This window comes from Salmo salar, chromosome 09 (genome assembly GCF_965601325.2).
Source record: "Salmo salar chromosome 09, fSalSal1, whole genome shotgun sequence".
Classification (NCBI taxonomy): domain Eukaryota; kingdom Metazoa; phylum Chordata; class Actinopteri; order Salmoniformes; family Salmonidae; genus Salmo; species Salmo salar.
In genome coordinates, this window is record NC_138299.1 from 45,532,424 (window position 1) to 45,557,646 (window position 25,223).

Below are 25,223 nucleotides of genomic sequence, written 5' to 3' on the forward strand. Positions count from 1 at the left end.
CTCTCTGGTCTCTCTCTGGTCTCTCTCTCTCTCTCTCTCTCTCTCTGGTGTCTTTTGTCTCTCTCTCTCTCTAGTCTCTTGGCCCAACCTACCCGGGGTATGGGGTAAGTTGAGCCGCGGGACAGGGTAAGTTAAGCCGCTTATAAATGTCTGTACTGAATTAAATATTACCACTACCTTTTAAAAATCACATCTCTCTTTATTTCCCAAACACAATTACAATCGCTTATTTGTCTTTTAAGCATTTTTAAACACAGGCTTAACACCTAACAAACACTTTGTACTTTTTAAAACACTTTTAACATAGGCTCTGTTGTTGCCTTATATGCCAGTAATAATGCTTTGCATTACGCCTGGGGGGGAAAAAAAAACATTTCAATTTGCTCAACTTGGATGGCTCAACCATTGGTTCAACTTACCCGAAGGCAAACATTTTGACTATATTATCCCATACAGCTAGAATGATGCACTTTCATGCTCGGTTTTGGACCTCATATTGTATCTTATAAAGACCCCAACTGATGTATAAAACAATCTTAAAACGTTCTACTTTGGTTTGGATACAAGCATCATGTAACCTTTAACGCAGTACATTCATTTGACCTGGTTGAAAACCATTTTTTGGGGGGAACTTAACTTGCTTACCACTTTTTCCATGTGCTTTCTTCCTTCACAGAATCCATGAAATTATTACGTCTTCCTAAATAGTTGGTCAAATGATTCATTTGGTGTATGGTTTCCCAGGAAACAAGGATGGCCCCATATACCCCACTCTTCCCTACCAAGAACATAAATTGCATAGAGAGGGAAACATGATTGACAGTAATTACAGCTGTGTCTTTTTTAATAAGTATACACTGACTTTGTATACCTCTTATGGCTTTATTCATCCCAAATACATTGAACTGATGTACAATGATATTCACAAAGATAAAAGGCGTAGTAGGGGAAACAGTAGTTCAAATATAAGCATGAACAAGCATGAAAACATAGAGCAAAAAAAACAAACACAGGCCAATGTTTTCAATGGAGGATCTCTTGCTTCTCGACTTCTTAGCTGTAGTTGTCTGAAAATAAATTGGGAAATACAATGTGTATTCAATGTGTATTGCCTCAGGCTATGCAATCACTCATAGATATTATTCCTATTTAAAATTCACAAAGTGACTGCAGGCGACATCGTGCTTTCACACTTTTCCCCCACAATGGTGTTGCTTTAAGAGTACCAGTGGGGGGCAGTTAAGAACCAAGGCAAGATGACACAGAAGTTAATACAGGGTGAGACAGATAGTACTGGGTGGATTAGATTTTCACTGGTAGTATCCTTGGTTACATCACAGAATTCAAAGAAGACTGATTTCCTCTCACTAACTACTGGTATTATGTTTCTCTTCAACTTGGCTTCTGATTGAAATTCTGTGATTCTGGTGCAGCGCAGTGTTGTTATATATATATATATTTTTTTTCATTTTGCATCTCTTAGTGATGTATAATTGATTCCCTGGGTCATTTCATGTTTTTGTGTGTATCTGAGTTATTAGTGTTCAAGCAGGCGGGTATCCAGCCGGTATGACGTAGTACTGTGGTAAAGTCTCTCTCAGTATGACGTAGTACTGTGGTAAAGTCTCTCTCACTACATTGGAAGTTAATAGGAACACGACTTTTAGATCTCTAAAACGTCTATCATACGTTTCAGATTTCAATACTAGCCGATGTCATAACTCGGGAGGACGTCTTCTCTCAAATGAGCCATTGATCATATTTTTGCGATATTCCTACCTGGAGAGATGTGTAATTTAACAGAGAGTCAAGCACATTTCTACAATTTGTCTGCCTCTTCAGTCCAGGGTGCATTGCATGGTGCCGTTGCCAGAGATAGAAAGGAGGTAGGAATCCAATGAATGAAGGAAACGTATAACGTCCCACCCAGCCGACTGTCGACCAATCACGTTCATGTTGTCATGCTGCGTTACACGTTGCTAAGCTAATCGTCACGTAACCCCTTTTCAAAGTCAGTGTGTATATGTCGAGAAAATGTCAAAAATAAGTAATGTCATGATTCCAAAGCTATACGATATTACAGATAGCAAGTTAGTTATCTTACATCTAGGAAAATATTTGCAATGTTGTACTGCTAATGTTGGGTTTTTGAGCTAGCGCCTAATAGACTCCCATTCACTCCTTGAAGGAGAGCGCTCTTTGTCCCAGAATCGCCCAGAATGAACCGTGCAGCCCATTGACGTACCATTGACGTTTTCCATCTCCTCAAAAGTATATCTGCCATTGCTATTGTTAGACTCCACTCTGTGAGCCACATCAATCTACAGGTTGGTGAGATTGTAGAGGTTGGTGAGATTGTAGACTCTTAAATTGATAGTGCAGTTTGTTTGACTGATTTTACAGCTGACTAGCTACTTTACCTACTGATATTGTTTTCAGTATTATTGTGTGTAGCTACGTTTGCTAGCAAGCTACCTAGCAAGCTAGCTAGTCAGCCAGCCCATAAAGAGATCATTGCATTGTGGATTTTGTAGTCGACTTGAGCTGCAACAGATTTCCACAACGATTTTTCATGTTGCTACCAATCTTATTATAACGCCAAAATTAAACATTTGTTGACTAATAAATATTAGTCTCACATATTAGTGTTATTTAACACTACATTAATGAGGGGTTCTGGGGGGATTTGTCCTTTAAATGAAAAATTGTTTGAAGTACTACTTAAGTCGTTTTTTACTATTTATATTTTTGACAACTTTTAACTTTACTTCACTGCATTCCTGAAGACAATAATGTATTTTTTACTCCATACATTTTCCCTGACAACAAAACGTACTCGTTACATTTCGAATGCTCGGGCAGGACAGCAATATGGTCCAATTCACACACCTATCAATATAACACACCTATCAATATGACACACATATCAATATAACACGTTGTCATCTACCTCTGATCTGGCAGACTCCCAAAACCGCAAATACTGCATTTATAAATGACATCATACCTGGGCTAGGCACCTCTCTCCAGGCCTCCAAGTTCATTGATGGGATATTGTCACACAAGAGAAAACCGTCAGGGTATTTCCCAAACCTGAAGGGGTCAAGAGGGGCCTCATTCACTTCACTGTTGTCACAGATCACGCGAGATAGAGAGTGCCTTAGAAGTTCCACCCTCTGACCCTGTGTAAACACACCCTCACTCTCCCACCAGAACCTGAAAAAAGCATACAGCAATTCAATGATAATAATAATCAGTCCAATATAGTCAAAAGAAGGCTTCAGAATATAGCGTACGTAGGGGTCCAAGCAGCAAATACTACAACAATACTTCAACAGTGTACCTAATACCAGTTACCTTCCAAACCCCTCCATGGTTATAGTCTATGTTTTCTACGAATGCATCTGTTCACATGTTTAAAAAAAAAACTCACCTGTCCCCATCTCGAATCATCTTTATCTGTTTTCCAATGAGACATGAAAAGAGTGGACCAGTCCTGGAGCCAGGCAGAGGTTCCTCTACCAGTCCTCCTAGCCACACGTCAATGTTGTCAGGATGTCTAAACAGGTCCATGATCTTCCCAACAACACTTGCATCCTTTACAACTTCTCTGAAGTCGTCTTGAGTCGCTATTCTGTCAAGTCCACAGAACGTCCTCCAGTCATTGTAACCTGGGACGTAGTTATTGTGCAATTGCATTATGCCTGCTTACTAGAGGATTCACAACAGATTTTCACAGTGGAGTTGTGCAGAGCGATTAATACCTTTTTGAATTTGGTTGGATTTCAATTAGATTACTTTAAATTGTCCTAATTATTGACTCCTGTTTATGGGTAACACTGACCTGGAAGTCCATGATCACGTCCCCTCTGCAGGTTGAGTGCGGCCAAGTCCAAGCCCCCTGGGACAGTAAGAACAACCAGTCTCTCTGTCAGCTCCTCTGTCAGTAGGTTTTCTGGGGTCACTACAGCCGCCGGCGTCCCCAACAGGCCTCGGAGGACTGGCTCTAGTCCACCTTTCGTGAAGGTAAAAAAAGATGACAACATTTCACAATACACTTTCCACTATAAACACATTATTCTCCGCAAATACTTCCAGTCAAATTAGTTCTAGGGTAGTTATGTAAGTTTCACATGCCTTCAGCAGAGCTAGTTGTGTTAATATGATCCCTTTCATTGCAATAAAATGCATATCTGTGGGGCTAAATCATTCAGTCTTGCTAGTAACCACTGAGAACTGGCTTTGGCTGGTATAGTTATGCATCACTTTGGATGTTCAGTAATGTATTCTGGAGCAGCTCATATGATTATTCCTATTTAAAATGTCTAAATAACAGTTCCAAGTCTCTGTCAGATTAACAATATCCTATGAACAGTACTAAAAGCACTAGAACTTTAAAAAGGGAGTCCCCATGGCAACTGTAGTAAGGTACATGTAGTTATAGACTTCAGAGGTTACATTAAGAAGAGACTCGCCAGTCTGGGTATCTACTGCACAAGAAACCTCCTGCTGTATAGCCTGAAATGAGACTACTTTGATAACCTTTACCAAAACGGAGGTGGGGACACCCTTTGTTATTGTTTCATCTAAGGATTGGCCCTTTTAAGTGTTTAGTATGCAACAGTTCACCCTATTAGTTTCAATAGTAATTTATTTATTTATTAAATGTAACCTTTATTTAACTAGGCAAGTCAGTTTAGAACAAATTCTTATTTACAATGACAGCCTACAGTGGGTTAACTGCCTTGTTCAGGGGCAGAACGACAGATTTTTACCTTGTCAGCTCGGAGATTCAAACCAGCAACCTTTCGGTTATTGGCCCTACAGCTCTAACCGCTAGGCTACCTGCCGCCCCAAAATATGTATGCAGCATATGAGAATACCAACCCTCTTTGATGAGTCGCCAGGGACTGAAGAAAGTCTTATGCAGACTCAAAGAGGAGAAGCGTTCATGTTCCTGGAAGCTCTGGTTGAGTCTCCTGAGAACTGAGGGAATAGTGGCATGGCCAAATCGGAATGCAGCAGTAGAGAACACATTGGAGGCTGAGGGCTCTGTAGTTGGATCATAGCCCCCATAGGGACCAATGTAAAGATCAAAAGCCTCTCTTCCAATGATTTTGGGAACATAATCCCTGGTGGTTATAATCTAGGGGCAAATACAGAACAAAGCAAAAGCAGACCTTTCGTTAATTTTAAAGAATACATTTTGGAAAATACAAGTTTCTATGTCCATTCCATTAAAAATATATATTTCCTGTGGTCCAAGTTGGAACAGGACAGGTTACCCTCAGGGTTCAAATTAATGCACTGCCACCAGATATCCTTGCAGAAAATTAGCAAGATTATCTAGGACAGGCTGTATACATTCATCTGAATATATTCTACTGAGATGGTATTTTGGGATATTTTATGCGAGCTTGGAGATATTATTGTTTATTTGTTCCCCTGTGGTTAACCTCAGAAAATGTAATTTGGCCTCAATGTAAATAATGTATTGTGTCATTTTGGAGTAACTTTTATTGTAAATAAGAATAGAATAAGTTTCTAAACATACCTACATTAATGTGGATGCTACCAAGTTTTAGGATCATCATGAATGAATCCTGAATAATGATGAGTGAGAAAGTTACAGATGCACAAATATCTTACCCCCAAGACATGCTAACCTCTCACCATTACAATAACAGGGGAGGTTTGCATTTTTGTGGGGTTATGATATTTCTGTGTCTGTAACTTTCTCCCTCATCATTATTCACGATTCATTCAGCATTATCTGTAATCCTGGTTGCATCCACATTTATGTAGAAGTGTTAATTTACATTGAAAGTGACTCCAAAATGGGGAAAAAAATACATGAATTACCATTAATTTCTATTGGGCAGAAGATAATCTGAAAAACAACCAAAACAAACAAGAAATGCATCCAACACATGTGTAGATTCACAAGCTTGATGTGGTCATTGCGTGCTGCAAATATGGGACCAAATACTTTTACTACTTTAATACACATAATCGAATTTGTCCCAATACTTTTTCTCCACTAAAATGGGGGGACTGTGTACAAAAAGTGCTACAATTTCACAACAGTTCACCTGATATGGATGAAAATACCCTCAATCTGCACTTTAACCATCATAGTCATTGGTTTATTTCAAATCCAAATTTTTGGAGTATAGAGCCATGAGAAGAAAAAATGCTTCACTGTCCCAATAATTACAGAGGACACTGTATCACACACAGAGACTGCAGTATGTACAGGGCACTGTATCACACACAGAGACACAGCAGTACGTACAGGACACACTATATTACACACAGAGGCACTGCAGCATGTACAGGACACTATACAACACACAGAAATTGCAGTATGTACAGGGCAGTGTATCACACAGAGACTGCAGTATGTACAGGGCACCGTATAACACACAGAGACACTGCAGTATGTACAGGCCACTGTATCACACACAGAGACACTGCAGCATGTACTGGGCACACTATATTACACACAGAGACACTGCAGCATGTACAGTATATAAAGCCTAGTATATGAAGCCTTGCTCTCTTCACATTTGACAAGACAGACAATTTGATCATCTGTAGAAAATCAACCCTTCGGAGACTTTGTTGAAAGAACTGTATTCTGGTTGGTGCACTCATTTAGCTTCTCTCCAACAAGACATCATACAGTAAGGGAAAAAAGTATTTGATCCCCTGCTGATTTTGTACGTTTGCCCACTGACAAAGAAAGGATCAGTCTATAATTTTAATAGTAGCTTTATTTGAACAGTGAGAGACAGAATAACAACAACAAAAATCCAGAAAAACGCATGTCAAAAATGTTATAAATTGATTTGAATTTTAATGAGGGAAATAAGTATTTGACCACCTCTCAATCAGAAAGATTTTTGGCTCCCAGGTGTCTTTTATACAGGTAGCGAGCTGAGATTAGGAGAACACTCTTAAAGGGAGTGCTCCTAATCTCAGCGTGTTATCTGTATAAAAGACATCTGTCCACAGAAGCAATCAATCAATCAGATTCCAAACTCTCCATCATGGCCAAGACCAAAAAGCTCTCCAAGGATGTCAGGAACAAGATTGTAGACCTACACAAGGCTGGAATGGGCTACAAGACCATCGCCAAGCAGCTTGGTGAGAAGGTGACAACAGTTGGTGCGATTATTCGCAAATGGAAGAAACACAAAAGAACTGTCAATCTCCCTCGGCCTGGGGCTCCATGCAAGATCTCACCTCGTGGAGTTGCAATGATCATGAGAACGGTGAGGAATCAGCCCAGAACTACATGGGTGTCACGTCCTGACCAGTAAAAGGGGTTATTTGTCATTGTAGTTTTGTCAGGGCGTGGCAGGGGGTGTTTGTTTTGTGTGATTTGGGTTTAGGTTCTATGTTTTCTATTTCTATGTTTAAATCTAGTTTTATATTTCTATGTTGGATTTTTGGTAGGACCTCCAATTAGAGACAGCTGGTTGTCGTTATCTCTAATTGGAGGCCATATTTAGTTGAGGTTTGTTTCATTTGTGTTTTGTGGGTGGTTATTTTCTGTATAGCCTGTGTGCCTTATGGAACTGTTTTTCGTCATTTGTTTATTTTGTTTAAGCAGTTTCTTTAAATAAATTAAGAAGATGAGCACTTTACCAGCTACACCTTGGTCCAATCCTGACGACGCCTGTGACGACGGGAGGATCTTGTCAATGATCTCAAGTCAGCTGGGACCATAGTCACCAAGAAAACAATTGGTAACACACTATGCCGTGAAGGACTGAAATCCATCAGCACCCGCAAGGTCCCCCTGCTCAAGAAAGCCCGTCTGAAGTTTGCCAATGAACATCTGAATGATTCAGAGGACAACTGGGTGAAAGTGTTGTGGTCAGATGAGACCAAAATGGAGCTCTTTGGCATCAACTCAACTCGCCATGTTTGGAGGAGGAGGAATGCTGCCTATGACCCCAAGAACACCATCCCCACCGTCAAACATGGAGGTGGAAACATTATGCTTTGGGGGTGTTTTTCTGCTAAGGGGACAGGACAACTTCACAGCATCAAAGGGACGATGAACGGGGCCATGTACCGTCAAATCTTGGGTGAGAACCTCCTTCCCTCAGCCAGGGCATTGAAAATGGGTCGTGGATGGGTATTCCAGCATGACAATGACCCAAAACACACAGCCAAGGCAACAAAGGAGTGGCTCAAGAAGAAGCACTTTAAGGTCCTGGAGTGGCCTAGCCAGTCTCCAGACCTTAATCCCACAGAAAATCGGTGGAGGGAGCTGAAGGTTCGAGTTGCCAAACGTCAGCCTCGAAACCTTAATGACTTGGAGAAGATCTGCAAAGAGGAGTGGGACATAATCCCTCCTGAGATGTGTGCAAACCTGGTGGCCAACTACAAGAAACGTCTGACCTCTGTGATCGCCAACAAGGGTTTTGCCACCAAGTACTAAGTCATGTTTTGCAGAGGGGTCAAATACTTATTTCCCTCATTAAAATGCAAATCATTTTCTAACATTTTTGACATGTGTTTTTCTGGATTTTTGTTGTTGTTATTCTGTCTCTCACTGTTCAAATAAACCTACCATTAAAATTATAGACTGATCATTTCTTTGTCAGTGGGCAAACGTACAAAATCAGCAGGGGATCAAATACTTTTTTCCCTCACTGTATGTTCTCTCCCTGTCATTTCAATGTAAGGAGGCCTGGGTTACGCGGAGCCTTACAGATTCTTCTTTGACCAATATAATGCCGCTTTTATCCAGCTGAGATAGGGGAAAGTATTTAGTAGTCTTCCTGGCCTTTAATCTAGATAATACCCTGTCCCTGTGGTCGAAGGGATTCCTAAGCAGTAAAACGAACACCATGAGGGTTATAGTGTTATCCTCATATCCACTCTGGGATTGCCATTGGGTCATTTTCTATCACATTTTGAAATGACAGAAGTACATGCAGGCGATTCAGTTCACCTTATTCTATGCCAGATGGACTAAGCAAGCAGGTTCATCCCCTTTTAACTTTCAAAACTGACTTTCAACCAGAAAAGATAAGAACTGAACGCAACTATATCAACGATTTTACAGTTACAGTTAATTGAAGGAAATCAGTCAATTTAAATAACTTCATTACGCCCTAATCTATGGATTTAACATTACTGGGCAGGGGCACAGCCATGAGTGGTGGGCCTGGGAGGGCATAGGCCCACCCACGTGGAGCCAGGTCCACCCACTGGGGAGCCAGGCCCACCCACTGGGGAGCCAGGCCCACCCACTGGGGAGCCAGGCCCAGCCACTGGGGAGCCAGGCCCGCCACTGGGGAGCCAGGCCCACCCACTGGGGAGCTGGCCCAGCCAATCAATATGAGTTTTTCCCCTCAAAAGGGCTTTATTACAGACAGATATGCTCCTCAGTCGATCCCGCAGGTGAAGAAGCCGGATGTGGAGGTCCTGGGCTGGCATGATTACACCTGGTCTGTGGTTGTGAGGCCAGTTGGACGTTCTGCCAAATTCTTAAAAAAAATGTTGGAGGTGGCTTATGGTAGAAAAATCAACATCAACAGCTCTGTTGGACAATCCTGTAGTCAGCATGCAAATTGCACGCTCCCTCAAAACATGATACATCTGTGGCATTGTGTTGTGTGACAAAACTGCACATTTTAGAGTGGCCTTTATATTGTCCCCAGCACAAGGTGCACCTGTGTAATGATTATGCTGTTTAATCAGCTTCTTGGTATACCACACCTGTCAGGTGGATGGATTATCTTGGGAAAGGAGAACTGTTCACTAACAGGGATGTTCATTAACAGAAATAAGCTTTTTGTGCATATAGAAAAATGTGGGGATCTTTAATTTCAGCTCATGAAACATGGGACCAACACTTTACATGTTGCGTTTATATTTTTGTTCAGTATAATTCATTACATCTATTTTGTATTGACTAATGTAAGACCAATGGCCATTTTTAAGAAGTTATTTGTGCACTTTAAATTCAAACCCCATTCTGATACAGATAAGAACTCTGAATTAAGAGATTGACCTCTGACCTAAAAGGAATAACTTCTTACCTGGATAATGCTAATAACACTCTGATAATCTCACTACAATAAGTAACACCATACATCAGGCGCCAGGAACTAGGGGTGCTGGGTCATCCCACAACAAAACAAGGCTCCCCAAAGTGAAAATACTACATGACTATGTATTTTAATACAATTCATACAATATTATCGTGACGTTCCATCATGTACAGTAGGACTTGCCTGGTGCAGAGCTCCGATGATCTTGCGGGCCTCTTGGTAAATAATCTCTGAGCTCCAGTGTGGGTTGAGGCTATTCAAGGCCTCTGCGATTCTATTGTGTTCCCTCATCCACAAAGTGTGTAGAGCCACCAGGGTCAGAACCTCATTCACCCTGCTGTCCCCAGCCAGGAAACAATCCACCCTTTCCCCCTGGGGATCCCCTGGATCTTGGAAGCATGGTGACGGGGTGTTGGGGACAAAAGGCAGGTAGGGTCTGCCACTACTGTCAGTGAATCTGCTGTTGACAGCCAGCCGACCCTCAGAGTTTGAGAGGTCTCGAAGGGCACTCTGTAAATATGGGGTGTGGCCATATACAGTGGATGCATCCAGGAAAGACGTGATTGAGTTCATTTGTTGACGCTGTAGCACTTGTTTGATGTCCGCCGTCGCAGCCTGTGCATTACCGGAGAAGCAGGCTGGCGATGAACGAAAGAAAGGCACACAGCTTCTGTTCCCAGACAGTTTGTCATCAGGGAATGTCTGTGAGAGAAAGAACACAACTTAGTTTGAGCCAAAAATGCTCAGTTAATCATATTATATAAGTGTTTTCCAAAAGCTATATTTTACAACACTTTTGTCTCCCTAAAAGGGATTGGTAGGATTTGGGAAGCAGACAGACAACTGATGTGAAAGCGTATTCATTAGGGTGATTACGAGTGGTTACCTCAATAGGGAAACAGGGGTTTATGTTTTCACACGTCTTTAAACAGTCCAGTCCTCCCAAGAAAGCAGCTCTGCTTGTGCTTTGAGGAGTGAAGGATATGTCATGGTCGATGTACTGGCCCCAGTCCACTAGCATCTGACAATAAACAGCATCTAGCAACATTGGTCTGGTGGAGCTCTGCAGTATTTTCTTGCTGACTTCATGTACCTGGTAATGCAGTGGGAACATGACACAGTATGGTTAGATGATAAATGTTGATATTTTGGAGTGTCTCCTGTGTTTGATGGTTCTAAACTCGTCCTCATAAAGGACAATGAAGAAATCGACAGCTTCACTGTTCACAAACACAAGTACACTGCAAGCATGACCATAGCCCATGTCTCTCAACAAAGATGACCTTTAAATAACCTCTTAGATGTAAAGTCCCCTGTTTAGAGGACCTGCATGGTTCTGGTATAGGTTTCAACCTGGCATATTTGCTTTTAAATGGATCTGTGAAAACCATAGATTGAAATGGCTTGCATTGAGCGATAGCCCTGGTTCTCACAGACACAGCAGTGTATATTTTCCACCTGTGGTATGTAGGATGTGAAATCTGACACCACTTGAAGGTGGGATGTCCCTCCCACCATTTAATCCTCTCTTCAGATTATCCAACAACTCCTGGCTGAACCCTACGACACTGACAAAGCACATACATTTACATTTAAGTCATTTAGCAGACGCTCTTATCCAGAGCGACTTACAGTAGTGAATGCATACATTTCATACATTTTTTTTCTCCGTACTGGCCCCCCGTGGGAATCGAACCCACAGCCCTGGCGTTGCAACCACAAAGCTAGCACATGCCGCGTTCACAAAGCTAGTCGGAACAAGGACTCTCAGAAACATTTGACTTGCTAACTTGTTGAACGCGGCACATGTGTATACCTTACAACCAGTTAGCACATGAAAAATGTCACAACTTCCTAGTTCTGACTAGCACGTGAACGTGGCAACATGCCTGCAATAGATACACACGGCGAGGCAGGGCTTAACATGCCCATGCCCCCGAGTACAGTACAAACTCAGTACTCCCATTACTCCTGTGTTAAATTGCCAACTTTACTCATTACCCGATAAATCTTTTTTTTTATCATTCTATGAACATTTGGGATATGCTTGATAGGTTTAATGTACTTCCATGTTGTCTAAATCAACTACCTAAAAACACTTTCATTCTGAACGTGAAAATGTTTAGCATGAACAGATGTCAAATGGAAGGTACGATCACGATTAGCAGTCAAAGTGACGATTCTAACGAATTTTCTTAAACTAGCTATCTAAAACCTGCTGTTTTTTTTAACAATAGTAGGAGAAAAGACCAGCACATTCATTTTCACCAACTGCCCAAGGACCAGGTGAGAAGAACATCATGGTTTCAGGCTATTGCGCTGCTATGATGATGATGGGAAGCTGTCTGGCTCTGGTTATTTGATAAATCTAGGAGTGTTCGAAGCACTTCATCGCTGGTATGTCGTTAACACCTGTTTGTATCTAAATAGCTATGTGTATTGCATAAATCTTGCTAGTTAGCTTGTAGTAAGGACTAGTGAGCTGTATCCAACCAAATGACAGCTATAATATTCTTCGGCATTTGGATATTAATGCAAACCTGGATATTCCACCAACTAGGTGCTGTATTACCATAGGCTACTTTGGGCCATTTGGTAGGGTGGTCTCCCCAGCTGGTTTCCGGCAAGTTGAAAGGGCATACAGTACCAGTAAAAACTTTAGACACACCTCCTCATTACAGGATTTTTCTTTATTTTTACTATTTTCTACACTGTAGAATAATAGTTAAGACGTCAAAACTATAAAATAACACATATGGAATCATGCAGTAGCCGAGACAGTGTTAAAGAAATGAAAATATATTGTATATTCGAGATTCTTCAATGTAGCCACCCTTTGCCTTGATGACGGTTTTGTACGCTCTTTGCATTCTCTCAACCAGCTTCATGAGGTAGTCACCTGGAATACATTTCAATTAACAGGTGTGCCTTCTTAAAAGTTAATTTGTGGTATTTATTTCCTTCTTAATGTGTTTCAGCCAATCAGTTGTGTTGTGACAAGGTAGGGATAGTATACAGAAGATAGCCCTATTTGGTAAAATACCAAGTCCATATTATGGCTAGAAAAGCTCTTATAAGCAAAGAGAAATGACAGTCCATCATTACTTTAAGATATGAAGGTCAGTCAACATAGAAAATGTCAAGAACTTTCAATGTTTCTTCAAGTGCAGTCACAAAAAACATCAAGTGCTATGATGAAACTGGCTCTCATGACGACCACCACAGGAAAGGAAGACCCAGTATCAAGCCACAAGGTGAGACCCAAATGCAGACACAGGAGGCAGATGGTTGGAGTCTTACAGTGTTTATTAATCCAAAGGGGTAGGCAAGAGAATGGTCGTGGACAGGCAAAAATGTAAAAAAACAGATCAGAGTCCAGGAGATACAAAGTGGCAGACAGGCTCGTGGTCAAGGCAGGCAGAATGGTCAGGCAGGCGGATACAAAGTCCAGAAACAGGCAAGGGTCAAAACCAGGATGACTAGAAAAAGGAGACTGCAAAAAGCAGGAGAACGGGAAAACCGCTGGTTGACTTGGAAACATACAAGACGAACTGGCACAGAGACCGGAAACACAGGCATAAATAGACTGGGGAAAGTAAGCGACAGGTGAAAGGACAGGTGAAATAGATCAGGGCGTGACACCCAGCTTTACCTCTGCTGCAGAGGATAAGTTCATTAGAGTTAACTGCACGGCCGATTGCAGCCCAAATCAATGCTTTACAGAGTTCAAGTAACAAACACATCTCAACATCAACTGTTCAGAGGAGACTGCGTGAACCAGTCCTTCATGGTCAAATTACTGCAAAGAAACCACTACTAAAGGACACCAATAATACGAAGAGACTTGCATGGGCCAAGAAACACGAGCATTGGACATTAAACTAGTTGAATCTGTCATTTGGTCTGATAAGTCCAAATGTCAGAGTTTTGGTTCCAACCAGTGCGTTTTTGTGAGACGCAGAGTAGGTGAACGGATGATCTCTGCATGTGTGGTTCCCACTGTGAAGCATGGAGGAGGAGGTGTGATGGTGTGGGGGTGCTTTGCTGGTGACAATGTCAGTGATTTATTTAGAATTCAAGGCACACTTAACCAGCATGGCTACCACAGCATTCTGCAGCGATACGCTGCAGGTTTGTGCTTAGTGGGACTATTATTTGTTCTTCAACAGGACAATGACCCAACACACCTCCAGGCTGTGTAAGGGCTATTTTACCAAGAAGGAGAGTGATGGAGTGCTGTCAGATGACCTGGCCTCCACAATCACCCGACCTCAACCCAATTGAGATGTTTTGGGATGAGTTGGACCGCAGAGTGAAGGAAAAGCAGCCAACAAGTGCTCAGCATATGTGTGAGCTCCTTCAAGACTGTTGGAAAATAATTCCTCATGAAGCTGGTTGAGAGAATGCTAAGAGTGTGCAAATCTGCCATCACGGTAAAGGGTGGCTACTTTGAAGAATCTAAATATATTTTGATTTGTTTAACAATGTTTTGGTCATTACATATGTGTTATTTAATAGTTTTCATGTCTTCACTATTATTCTACAATGTAAAAAATAATAAAAATATAGAAAACCCCCTGAATGAGTAGGTGTGTCCAAACTTTTGACTGGTACTGTATAGGCAAGCCAACAATAATCAACTTTTCTAAATACCTAGACCCTTCAAGGGCAGGCAAACACTGGAAGTAGTTACGCGACATATCTAAGACTAGCTAATTCAATCGAGATTAACTTCTCTCGCTAGCCAGCCAGATAATGTCAGCTAACAGGCAAAAAAGCTAGGGGTAAACAAACAGTGACAGCTCTATTAGCTTTACTGTCAGTGTTAGCAGGTCGGGTAAAACAACAGAGTGACAGAAAACGTATCATGCAAATAATTTGCGCTACCGAGTGGCGTAGCAGTCTAAGGCACTGCATCTCAGTGCTAGAGGCATCCCTACAGACCCTGGTTTGATTCCAGGATGTATCACAACTGGCTGTGATTGGGAGTCCCATACTGTAGGGTGGCGCACAATTGGCCCAGCATCATCCGGGTTAGGGTTTGCCTGGGGTAGGCCATCATCGTAAATAAACATTTGTTCTAAACTGACTTGCCTAGTTAAATAAAGGTTTAAAAAAATGAGGTGTTGTGACAACCAGTAATAACGCTGCTGAAAACCTTCATTAAAACATCAAAAAAGTGTCAGTAGTTTGCTTAGGATGCCGCCAAAGTTAGAATTATTACATGGGCGTAACGGGAGTACTCTACGGCTGTACCCTACCCGGGGGCGTGGTCATGTTAAGCAACTTCTCGCCATGTACACTACCGTTCAACAGTTTGGGGTCACTTACAAATGTCCTTGTTTTTGAAAGAAAAGCAATTTTTTGTCCATTAAAATAACATTAAATTGATCAGAAATATAGTGTAGACATTGTTAATGTTGTAAATAACTATTGTAGCTCGAAACGGCAGATTTTTTATGGAATATCTACATAGGCGTACAGAGGCCCATTATCAGCAACCATCACTCCTGTGCTCCAATGGCACGTTGTGTTAGCTAATCCAAGTTTATCATTTTAAAAGGCTAATTGATCATTAGAAAACCCTTTTGAAATTATGTTAGCACAGCTGAAAACTGTTGTTCTGATTAAAGAATCAATAAAACTGGCCTTCTTTAGACTAGTTGAGTATCTGGAGCATCGGCCTTTGTGGGTTCGATTACAGGCTCAAAATGGCCATAAACAAAGCACTTACTTCTGAAACTCATCAGTATATTCTTGTTCTGAGAAACGAAGGCTATTCCATATGAGAAATTTCCAAGAAAATTAAGATCTTGTACAACGCTGTGTACTACTCCCTTCACAGAACAGCACAAACTGGCTCTAACCAGAATAGAAAGAGGAGTGGTTTCCTTACATCATAGCACAGCAGGAGCAAGTGGTTTTGTCGCTCTAGAACATTCAGAGATCGCTTTATAGCCAGTAATCTAAAATTATTTGTAGATTTTAAACAAAAATACACTTTCTGTTTGTCATAGACGGACGATTAGTATAAGAATATAGGCCAGTTCCTATTGAGTTCAGGAAGCCAAGCTGGAGCTCTGTGATGTTCACAGCGGTGGGGCAGATGTTTTGATCAAGAGAGACACTTAGAAAATATGCATTTTACAGGTATAAGGAAGGTGAAATCATGTAGTTAGTAATTTCATCATTTGATTATGCTGTATTTAGAAAGCATATCAGTAATTTCAAACCTTATTCATATAGTTTTGTTGAATAAGAAATACATCATATCAAATATTTTTTATTTTCATATTTTATCATAGTTGTATTTACTTGAGCTTGTGTCCTCAAAAGTGACTATACCTCAACAATTTACAACAATTTTTTTTTTTATCAGAAAAGTGAGATTTTAATATGTACTATGTAGCATTACTAGTTATTGTTTATGACCCTCTCATGATAAATAGTTACTTTTGGGGATTACGTAGATTACATTTTAGATGACATTTTAGATTACATTTCACTGACGATTTCAATTAGTTTCAAGGAGTGTTTGAGGATTACAAGGGTGTTTTACCAACTTCACAACCTCGGAGGAAAAAATTTGAATTTACAGTAGCTTCAGAATCACAGTAAAAATATGTTGTAATACAGACTAATAAATGCTAGGTTCCATTTAGTGGGTTAAACACTGTGCAAACTGCAGGCTGTGTAGCTATGTAATGTATTGTATATTTAATGATGTTTTTCTCCATTTTAAAAATCCAGTCAGTGTGTGGTGATAACATGAAATACGACAGCTGAAAATATCTGAAATACAAATATGAATGCAAATCGGATTATATTCCTCTTGGAAAAAAACCCCCATATTAACACATTCTCAGTATGATAAAAAAAATATATATTTTCTATAACCAGAAATAGTTCATATCTCTCGTACCTGCCTAATGAATGCATGCAGCATATGTGCTTTCCATACAATTTACTAACCTAATTTTGTAGTTATTTAAATGCAATGGATATTCTGCACACGTTTTAATAGAAAGCAGATAACACTGGAAAACTAAGTAGACTCCTTTCAAATAGCTTTCTTATGAAAACATGGTGCACCTGCAGTCTCACAATTTAGAGATTACCGGGGGAAGTTGGAAGCCATTATATAGTTGCCCATGGTTCCAGCCCTTTGGTTGTCTTTCCCCGTCTTCATATTCTGCCGGAAGCCATCTGGCCAAGGCGCTGTTGGCTGTGCCCCAGAAAGGCTTTTGCCTGAAAAATATGTTTAAATCTGTCAAAATACCCCACAATACAAAACAGGTATGTATGCCATCTCCGATTGCAACATCTCACAGAGAATAAGTTAATTATAGTGCATGGTGGGAGTTTTTAGAGGAATTGTGTGGAAATCAACAGAAAATAGCTATGTGTGTGTGTGTGTGTGTGTGTGTGTGTGTGTGTGTGTGTGTGTGTGTGTGTGTGTGTGTGTGTGTGTGTGTGTGTGTGTGTGTGTGTGTGTGTGTGTGTGTTTAGCTTGTGTCTGTGTGTGTGGGGGGGTATTCCATTTCTAGTTACTTAAAAAACATCAAATACTACAGTAATTTTTTGAATCTATGAAGAAGAAAAAAAATCTACTTTCTAACCTATTGTGAGAAATGTAAAATATAAGTATAAACAAAACTTATTGTGGATGTTCAGATTGAATGAAAACGATACAGGAAATATACCAGACACCTATTATTGCAGACTCCAGATATGGAACGGTACTTGTTGGCGAGGCAATCGTTGTGACAGAAGGCTGGGAGAACGGGTGGAGGACAACCCGACAGGTCTGCAATCAGCGCCAAGTCCTCCAATGAAAGGAGCTCTTGAGAAGTGACAGCACTGAGTTAACTAATGCAAATAGTCTGCAACAGATCGTCTAATTAGGCTGGTCAGGGCAGCCATTTTGCAATTCAATAATATTGCTGACACTGTATATGCGAAAGGCTTATCTTTGACGTTTAACTCTAAGTGAAGTTTGCATCTGCATGCATCTCTTCTGTGTCGTACCAGTATCTGGCTCAAGTTAGAACCACACAGATCTCAGGCAGTTATTTGACTATACCACAGAATAGACATGACCTTTGTGCTGTCATTGCAAGCATATAGCATAGCCTACATTACTCATATATATAGTGTGATAACGGTTGAAGTGAAATATGACCATAGACCTACCTGATGCAACAAGAGCCCTTTTATGTCTCCGGCTGGCTCTGTCCTTTAGAATACATAAAGTTGTGTCAAACACCTCTGCAGCTCTGGAAATCTCCTGGGTCTCAGGCTCTGCTTGCCGGAGAAATGTAAACAGCTGCATTGGGGACCGGAGTGTGCCTCGCCTGTGATTCAGAGGAATTGGCAGATAAGTAGTGAAAAAGTGGACCCCGCTCCCCCCCGATCTTAAAAAAATTTAAAAGTAATGTATCTAGGAACACTCTCACATGAACCATGCACACACTGTCATTAGGTTCATTACTCTGTCCTGGTGTGACATAATGCTGTGTCCACCATCTGAAGGCTTTCTTGAAAAGAGGAAAGGAGTAATCCCCCATTGTCAAATGATGCTCCTGGAAGAGTCAAACATAAGACTTGTAAGGAAACCAACCCATGATATATAATACGGAAACATAATATAGAGAGCGTTTCTATTTATTTACAAATTGTTAGAGAATGTATACAAAGAAAACCAATTTTGGATAATAATAAAGCTACAGTGTTGTGATCCCTGTAGTAATTTGGCAAGGAAGAAAGGGACAGTGACATTCTGCTCTGTTACTATATCTCCTGTAAAGCAGTGAGGGAAAGTTGTATATACCTTTTGAATGGCACCTAATGTGGCTGAGCAGGAGATAATTAGTAACCTCTCTCGGTTACCCGAAGTGACATGTATCGACATCATGACATTCCGTGGAGGGGGAAGTAGATACTGAACCCAATACAGACTGATGTGATCCAGGAAATACCCCCTCAGACAATAGGGCTTTAGAATGAGCAGTCACATGTCACTCTCACAAGGCTTTCAATTGCACAGATCTGATACCCTTCTCATATCAACTATCATGTGGGTTTTCATTTTCTTCAAATTGATGTTAAAAAAATATATATTTTAAAAAGATGAATGTTTAATATGCCCTATTTAATAGCTCCGTTTTCCCCCTGACAATCTCCCCGAGATACATCGCGCTAGCAAATACCTATTGGGAGGGAGACTGCCATGTAGAAGTTGGTCATTAGAGAACAGTCTAATTCCCCCATCCTGCCTGGACGGAGGAATTAGACTGTTCTCTAATGACCAACTTCTCAATTATATAATCCATAGTATTATATAAGTTTTTTTATGTCCTTGGGTGGAAAAGTTGACACGAATAGAATATAGAGTATGTGCAAAATACAAAATACATCTGTGTTTAATTGAATCATGCACACATAATAAAATAATCAATAGGAACAATAACCAAACAAAAGAGAGAGTACTCACGTTTGGAGTTTCTGGCCTCGTCACTTAAAAACGTCATGAGAATCGCGCAGTATACAATGGCATATTTAATCAGGTTGAAATGTCCAGCCATGGTTTGGTGATACCTGAATGTACAGTAAGTCAATCGCAGAAATATATATTTACATTTTTTCATGAGTAACTAAGTTAATTTAAAAGCAGTAGACAATCCACCAGGAGCTGAATGTGATAAAATATGATAACTTAATGAGTGACATGTTTAAAGCAACTCCTAGTAACTGCTATAACGAGTATTTCAAGAAGTTACACCAAATCTGCGATCGAACAACATATTTGCCCACCTTTTTGGCGTTTTTCTCAGAGAAGACTCTTGTCGTCTGTTGGCAAGGAGAAAACTGTCTTGTTGGTCTGGTTTCATAGTGTCTGGCATTATAAGAGGTTCAGTTATACTTGGTTGACTACGTTGCAGAAACACTTCAAGCCTTGTTTTCTTTAGCTGCACACTTTGCCTGCACTGCCTACGCATTTAGAAGACAGAGAGACATGTCAAGAAGGGATATAACTTATTCTTCTGTGTATCTCACCATGCATGTCTTGCCACTGAATTGTGCATCAAAGTCTTGCTTATTTGAGCTAGGAAAAAGAAAGGGAAATTACCTTTCTGACTCAGCGTGAGATTACCTTGTCTTTATTATGTCTGAGCAGGAAACATCACTGCCATTCTACCAATAAGAAAGGTACCATCCTGTATTTTATAGAGTAATGACATTTAGATACTGGCCATGTCACATATTATATACTGCTCAAAAAAATAAAGGGAACACTTAAACAACACAATGTAACTCCAAGTCAATCACACTTCTGTGAAATCAAACTGTCCACTTAGGAAGCAACACTGATTGACAATAAATTTCACATGCTGTTGTGCAAATGGAATAGACAACAGGTGTAAATTATAGGCAATAAGCAAGACACCCCCAATAAAGGAGTGGTTCAGCAGGTGGTGACCACAGACCACTTCTCAGTTCCTATGCTTCCTGGCTGATGTTTTGGTCACTTTTGAATGCTGGCGGTGCTTTCACTCTAGTGGTAGCATGAGACGGAGTCTACAACCCACACAAGTGGCTCAGGTAGTGCAGCTCATCCAGGATGGCACATCAATGCGAGCTGTGGCAAGAAGGTTTTCTGTGTCTGTCAGCGTAGTGTCCAGAGCATGGAGGCGCTACCAGGAGACAGGCCAGTACATCAGGAGACGTGGAGGAGGCCGTAGGAGGGCAACAACCCAGCAGCAGGACCGCTACCTCCGCCTTTGTGCAAGGAGGAGCAGGAGGAGCACTGCCAGAGCCCTGCAAAATGACCTCCAGCAGGCCACAAATGTGCATGTGTCTGCTCAAACGGTCAGAAACAGACTCCATGAGGGTGGTATGAGGGCCCGACGTCCACAGGTGGGGGTTGTGCTTACAGCCCAACACCGTGCAGGACGTTTGGCATTTGTCAGAGAACACCAAGATTGGCAAATTCGCCACTGGTGCCCTGTGCTCTTCACAGATGAAAGCAGGTTCACGCTGAGCACGTGACAGACGTGACAGAGTCTGGAGACGCCGTGGAGAACGTTCTGCTGCCTGCAACATCCTCCAGCATGACCGGTTTGGCGGTGGGTCAGTCATGGTGTGGGGTGGCATTTCTTTGGGGGGCTGCACAGCCCTCCATGTGCTCGCCAGAGGTAGCCTGACTGCCATTAGGTACCGAGATGAGATCCTCAGACCCCTTGTGAGACCATAAGCTGGTGCAGTTGGCCCTGGGTTCCTCCTAATGCAAGACAATGCTAGACCTCATGTGGCTGGAGTGTGTCAGCAGTTCCTGCAAGAGGAAGGCATTGATGCTATGGACTGGCCCGCCCGTTCCCCAGACCTGAATCCAACTGAGCACATCTGGGACATCATGTCTCGCTCCATCCACCAACGCCACGTTGCACCACAGACTGTCCAGGAGTTGGCGGATGCTTTAGTCCAGGTCTGGGAGGAGATCCCTCAGGAGACCATCCGCCACCTCATCAGGAGCATGCCCAGGCGTTGTAGGGAGGTCATACAGGCACATGGAGGCCACACACACTACTGAGCCTCATTTTGACTTGTTTTAAGGACATTACATCAAAGTTGGATCAGCCTGTAGTGTGGTTTTCCACTTTAATTTTGAGTGTGACTCCAAATTCAGACCTCCATGGGTTGATAAATTGAATTTCCATTTATTATTTTTGTGTGATTTTGTTGTCAGCACATTCAACTATGTAAAGAAAAAAGTATTTAATAAGATTATTTCTTTCATTCAGATCTAGGATGTGTTGTTTAAGTGTTCCCTTTATTTTTTTGAGCAGTGTATATACATGTAAAATGCTGAGATGTTATTGTAATGTGGTAACCGTTACAATGGAAGATTTTGCATAAATGTACAATCGTATGACATGTAATTTAAAAGAAGGCCTTTGCTAACATCAGAAAGGCTCCCAATGTATTGTTTGTGTCAAATTGACTGACACTGTTTATTCTCAGTAGTCCTTCTGCATTGATAGTGATTTATCTCCTTGCAAGGTTGGATTTTTTTGTCAGGCAGTTTTCGTTCCACTACAGTGACTAACTGTGTGTCCACAGATGTTATGCGTTTCTTTCAGATAGTAATTCTTTACAAAATAATGTTCACGCTGCTGCTCCCATATACTTCTGTCCTCTCACGCTGTCATTTGTAATTGGCTTAATTTAACAGTACAGTAACCTCTTTTTCTAATTCTCTAAAACAGCCTTCAGGATTTCTTATAATAAGAGAGTAGGCACTAGTTCTCCTGGAGACGCCCTCAGACGCCCCTAATCACAAATGCTTCAGTTAGCATTCAGAGCTTACTGTTGCCTCTGTCGTCAAGAGTGGGTGTCATGGCCCCCCGGGAGATTGAGTGAGGCACTTGAGCTCTGTACTTGACAAACTGCTGATGAAACTGCATAGCATTACCAAGCAGGCCGTGACTTCAGTTCAGCGGAAGGACATGGTCCATGTCTTCAGGATGTTCGTTGAAACTCTCCATCTTGTTGTTGTTCTTCATGGTGTCTGATTTCTCTCACAGAGACATTCTGTATATCGGTTCAGGTTTGGTTTCTGCACTTGTCTTCACCAAAAGAAAATGATGGTGCTACGGAAGAAACCTGAACGGTGAAAATGGCTCAGTCTATAGGTGTGAGAGGTGCTATTTAGGAGCCTGTTGTACAGCGCCTACTGTTACCAGTCCCTGTTTAGCACCCGCTGGGAGGTCCTGGCCTAGCAGGTACAGTGTATAGAAAAAGTGAAAGATTGTGCACCGACAGTTGCATGTGGTGTGACATTCTGAACCACTGGGAAGAAGTGCCGGAGGTTGCCCCTGCAGTGCAGAACCTGAGGGACTGGCCATCTAATGAGATGGATTTGAAAGACAATTGGAGAGCATTGGAACATACAGCAGACAATTCAGTCATGCATTTTTTTTTTGTTGTTTCTTGACCATTTGATTCTGCCCTTTAGAAATTCCATACAGAGCTCAACAAAACAAAACTTAGAAATCTGATCAAAGTCAAGCTACGGACAGGTGGCAGAATACCTCCAATTAGGAAAACAAAATGCCAAGCAGAGCCCTAGTAAACACATTTTGAATCTAAGAATGGGACAACAAAGTTCTAAGCAAAATGTTATTGCTGTATAATTTAAAAATAGTTTTTCCTGTCACTGGTCTCAATTTCCTTCTTACCCTATTCAAGACTCTTCAAGCAGCAGATGGCCTTTGTTCCGCAGCAAATCAAAAATATTGATTTGTTAGTCGGCGTTTATTTCCACCATCAATAGCTGTGAACATTTAAGGTAGGGCGCGGAATTCATTAAAAGACGATTTGACAATAAGGAGGAATGATTTGGGATTTATTTAGTAATAGAAAATAAAACAAAAGAGGCTTAGTGAAAATACATATAGATGTATATGATGGTAAGCGTTTGTAATGACTGTTAGACTGCATGGCTTCATAAAGTAAAAGATTACAAAACTTAAAACATACATGTTGATTTCGTTTCATAAACTAGCATTTCAGTCATCTGACAGATACAGTATCCTAAGATAGCATTGCTACAATAATCCTGCATCTTCTTCCCCTGGTGTCCTTCCACACAACCCTTTGTTATGGGAGAATATCAGTGACTAGCAGTGAAGGTCTACATAAACTAAAACACCCTCTGGTGTCATGAACACCTCCACCAAGCCCTGCATTAACACAAAACTCTCCAGACACTCTTTTTCCAAAATCATGCAGCAGCCACGCTCTGAAGTCATGCTGTAGTCATGGAATAAGTTAAATCAACCAGAGAGTATAGCCCAGTAGAACACTATTTCCAAAATGTTTCATGTGTATTGATTTGTACAGTATAATCTGTTCTGCTTTTACTTTGCAAATATGAAGAAAAAAAAAAGTTCACCTACACATGAATTCAAAAACTTTGCAGTGAACCTAGAACATAGAAACCCTCTTTGTGACTGTAGGCATATTCATAGGTTGTACCTCCGTCACTGGGTCGCGTCATGCCATCGTCATGAACGTTCTCAAGCCGTCCTCTATCGGCGGCGCCATAGTGGTGCTCTAAAGTGGTGATACACCCAGGCTAACTACTGTTTCATCTAAATTACCCTATAGTGCCTGGAAATATGACGACTGCTAAAGTAATCAAATATTTAGTAGGAAACAACATTGCCAGAATTATCATGTTGTCAAATTTACTGTAGACAAATGGCAATGTTGTCATTAGCTATCAAAGTTTGTAAAAAGAAAATAGCAATGGTAATGTTAGCTAGCTAAAATCTGGTGGCCTTCCCTCAATCTTAGCTAGCTAGCTAACGTTACACTGCATCTGAAGCCAATCTGGTGACGTCAAAATGATGACAAAAGGTTTTCCTACTAATTATTTGCCTCCTTTTGAATTTCCAAGCTACTGTAATGCATTTATGATGAAATCTTCATCTGCGCTCATTGCTAATGCTTTGAATAAAATGCTCAGTCAGACATCAGTTCAAAACGAACGCTCAAAACAGTATTGTGACGAAACATGCAACCCATGAATATGCTTTTCTACATGGAAAAAAAATCTATCATTTTGAGCATATTCATACTGTAATGTCAATAACAACCAATTAATGCAAGTATAAATATCCTCTACTTCCAAAGTCAAATATGTTTTTTTGAAATATTTTCCTTATTATTATTTAACAAGAGCCTTACAAAAATAATAGGAACAAGATATACATATCAATTTAGTTTGAATGTGCATAAAATAGTCAATTAGCTCATGTGACTAAACTGTACATGACAACACAAAGAAGTGTCTAAATCATGTATTTTCCAGAGATGCTTTGACTGTTGACAAAGACAGGGTCCACAGAGGCCACTTTGGAAGCGATAAAAGAATGAATACAATGTAGGACTGCCGTCAGATTGGAAAACTCCAGCTCCTGCAATGAAAAGAAAAACCCTGAATACAAATTCTAAGAATTACTCTTAAGAGTTTGCATAACATTTACAAAATGTTTGCATACATAAAAATGTCCCAATTACTTTTGTAACAAATAGGCACATGTATCTATTACTACTACTACTACTACTAACAACAAAAACAAC

General features: G+C 40.9%; 2 protein-coding genes across 2 annotated transcripts in view; both read right to left on the reverse strand.

Annotated features, from left to right (window-relative positions):
- The window catches only part of tpo (thyroid peroxidase), a 43,453-nt gene extending 24,810 nt beyond the window's left edge, over positions 1–18,643 (reverse strand). The window contains exons 1-10 of the mRNA XM_045724963.2: positions 18,600–18,643; positions 18,270–18,430; positions 17,787–17,919; positions 17,195–17,324; positions 10,963–11,169; positions 10,260–10,778; positions 4,888–5,146; positions 3,845–4,015; positions 3,434–3,671; positions 3,008–3,216 (exon numbers count right to left, since the gene is read on the reverse strand). Of these exons, the coding sequence (XP_045580919.2) occupies positions 3,008–3,216; positions 3,434–3,671; positions 3,845–4,015; positions 4,888–5,146; positions 10,260–10,778; positions 10,963–11,169; positions 17,195–17,324; positions 17,787–17,919; positions 18,270–18,430; positions 18,600–18,643 (2,071 nt within the window). The remainder of the gene's footprint in view (positions 1–3,007; positions 3,217–3,433; positions 3,672–3,844; positions 4,016–4,887; positions 5,147–10,259; positions 10,779–10,962; positions 11,170–17,194; positions 17,325–17,786; positions 17,920–18,269; positions 18,431–18,599) is intronic.
- A 4,821-nt stretch (positions 18,644–23,464) lies between these two features.
- sntg2 (syntrophin, gamma 2) overlaps positions 23,465–25,223 on the reverse strand; it is a 376,324-nt gene continuing 374,565 nt past the window's right edge. Inside the window, exon 17 of the mRNA XM_014211539.3 lies at positions 23,465–25,057. Within this exon, the coding sequence (XP_014067014.2) occupies positions 24,932–25,057 (126 nt within the window). The 3' untranslated portion in view covers positions 23,465–24,931. The remainder of the gene's footprint in view (positions 25,058–25,223) is intronic.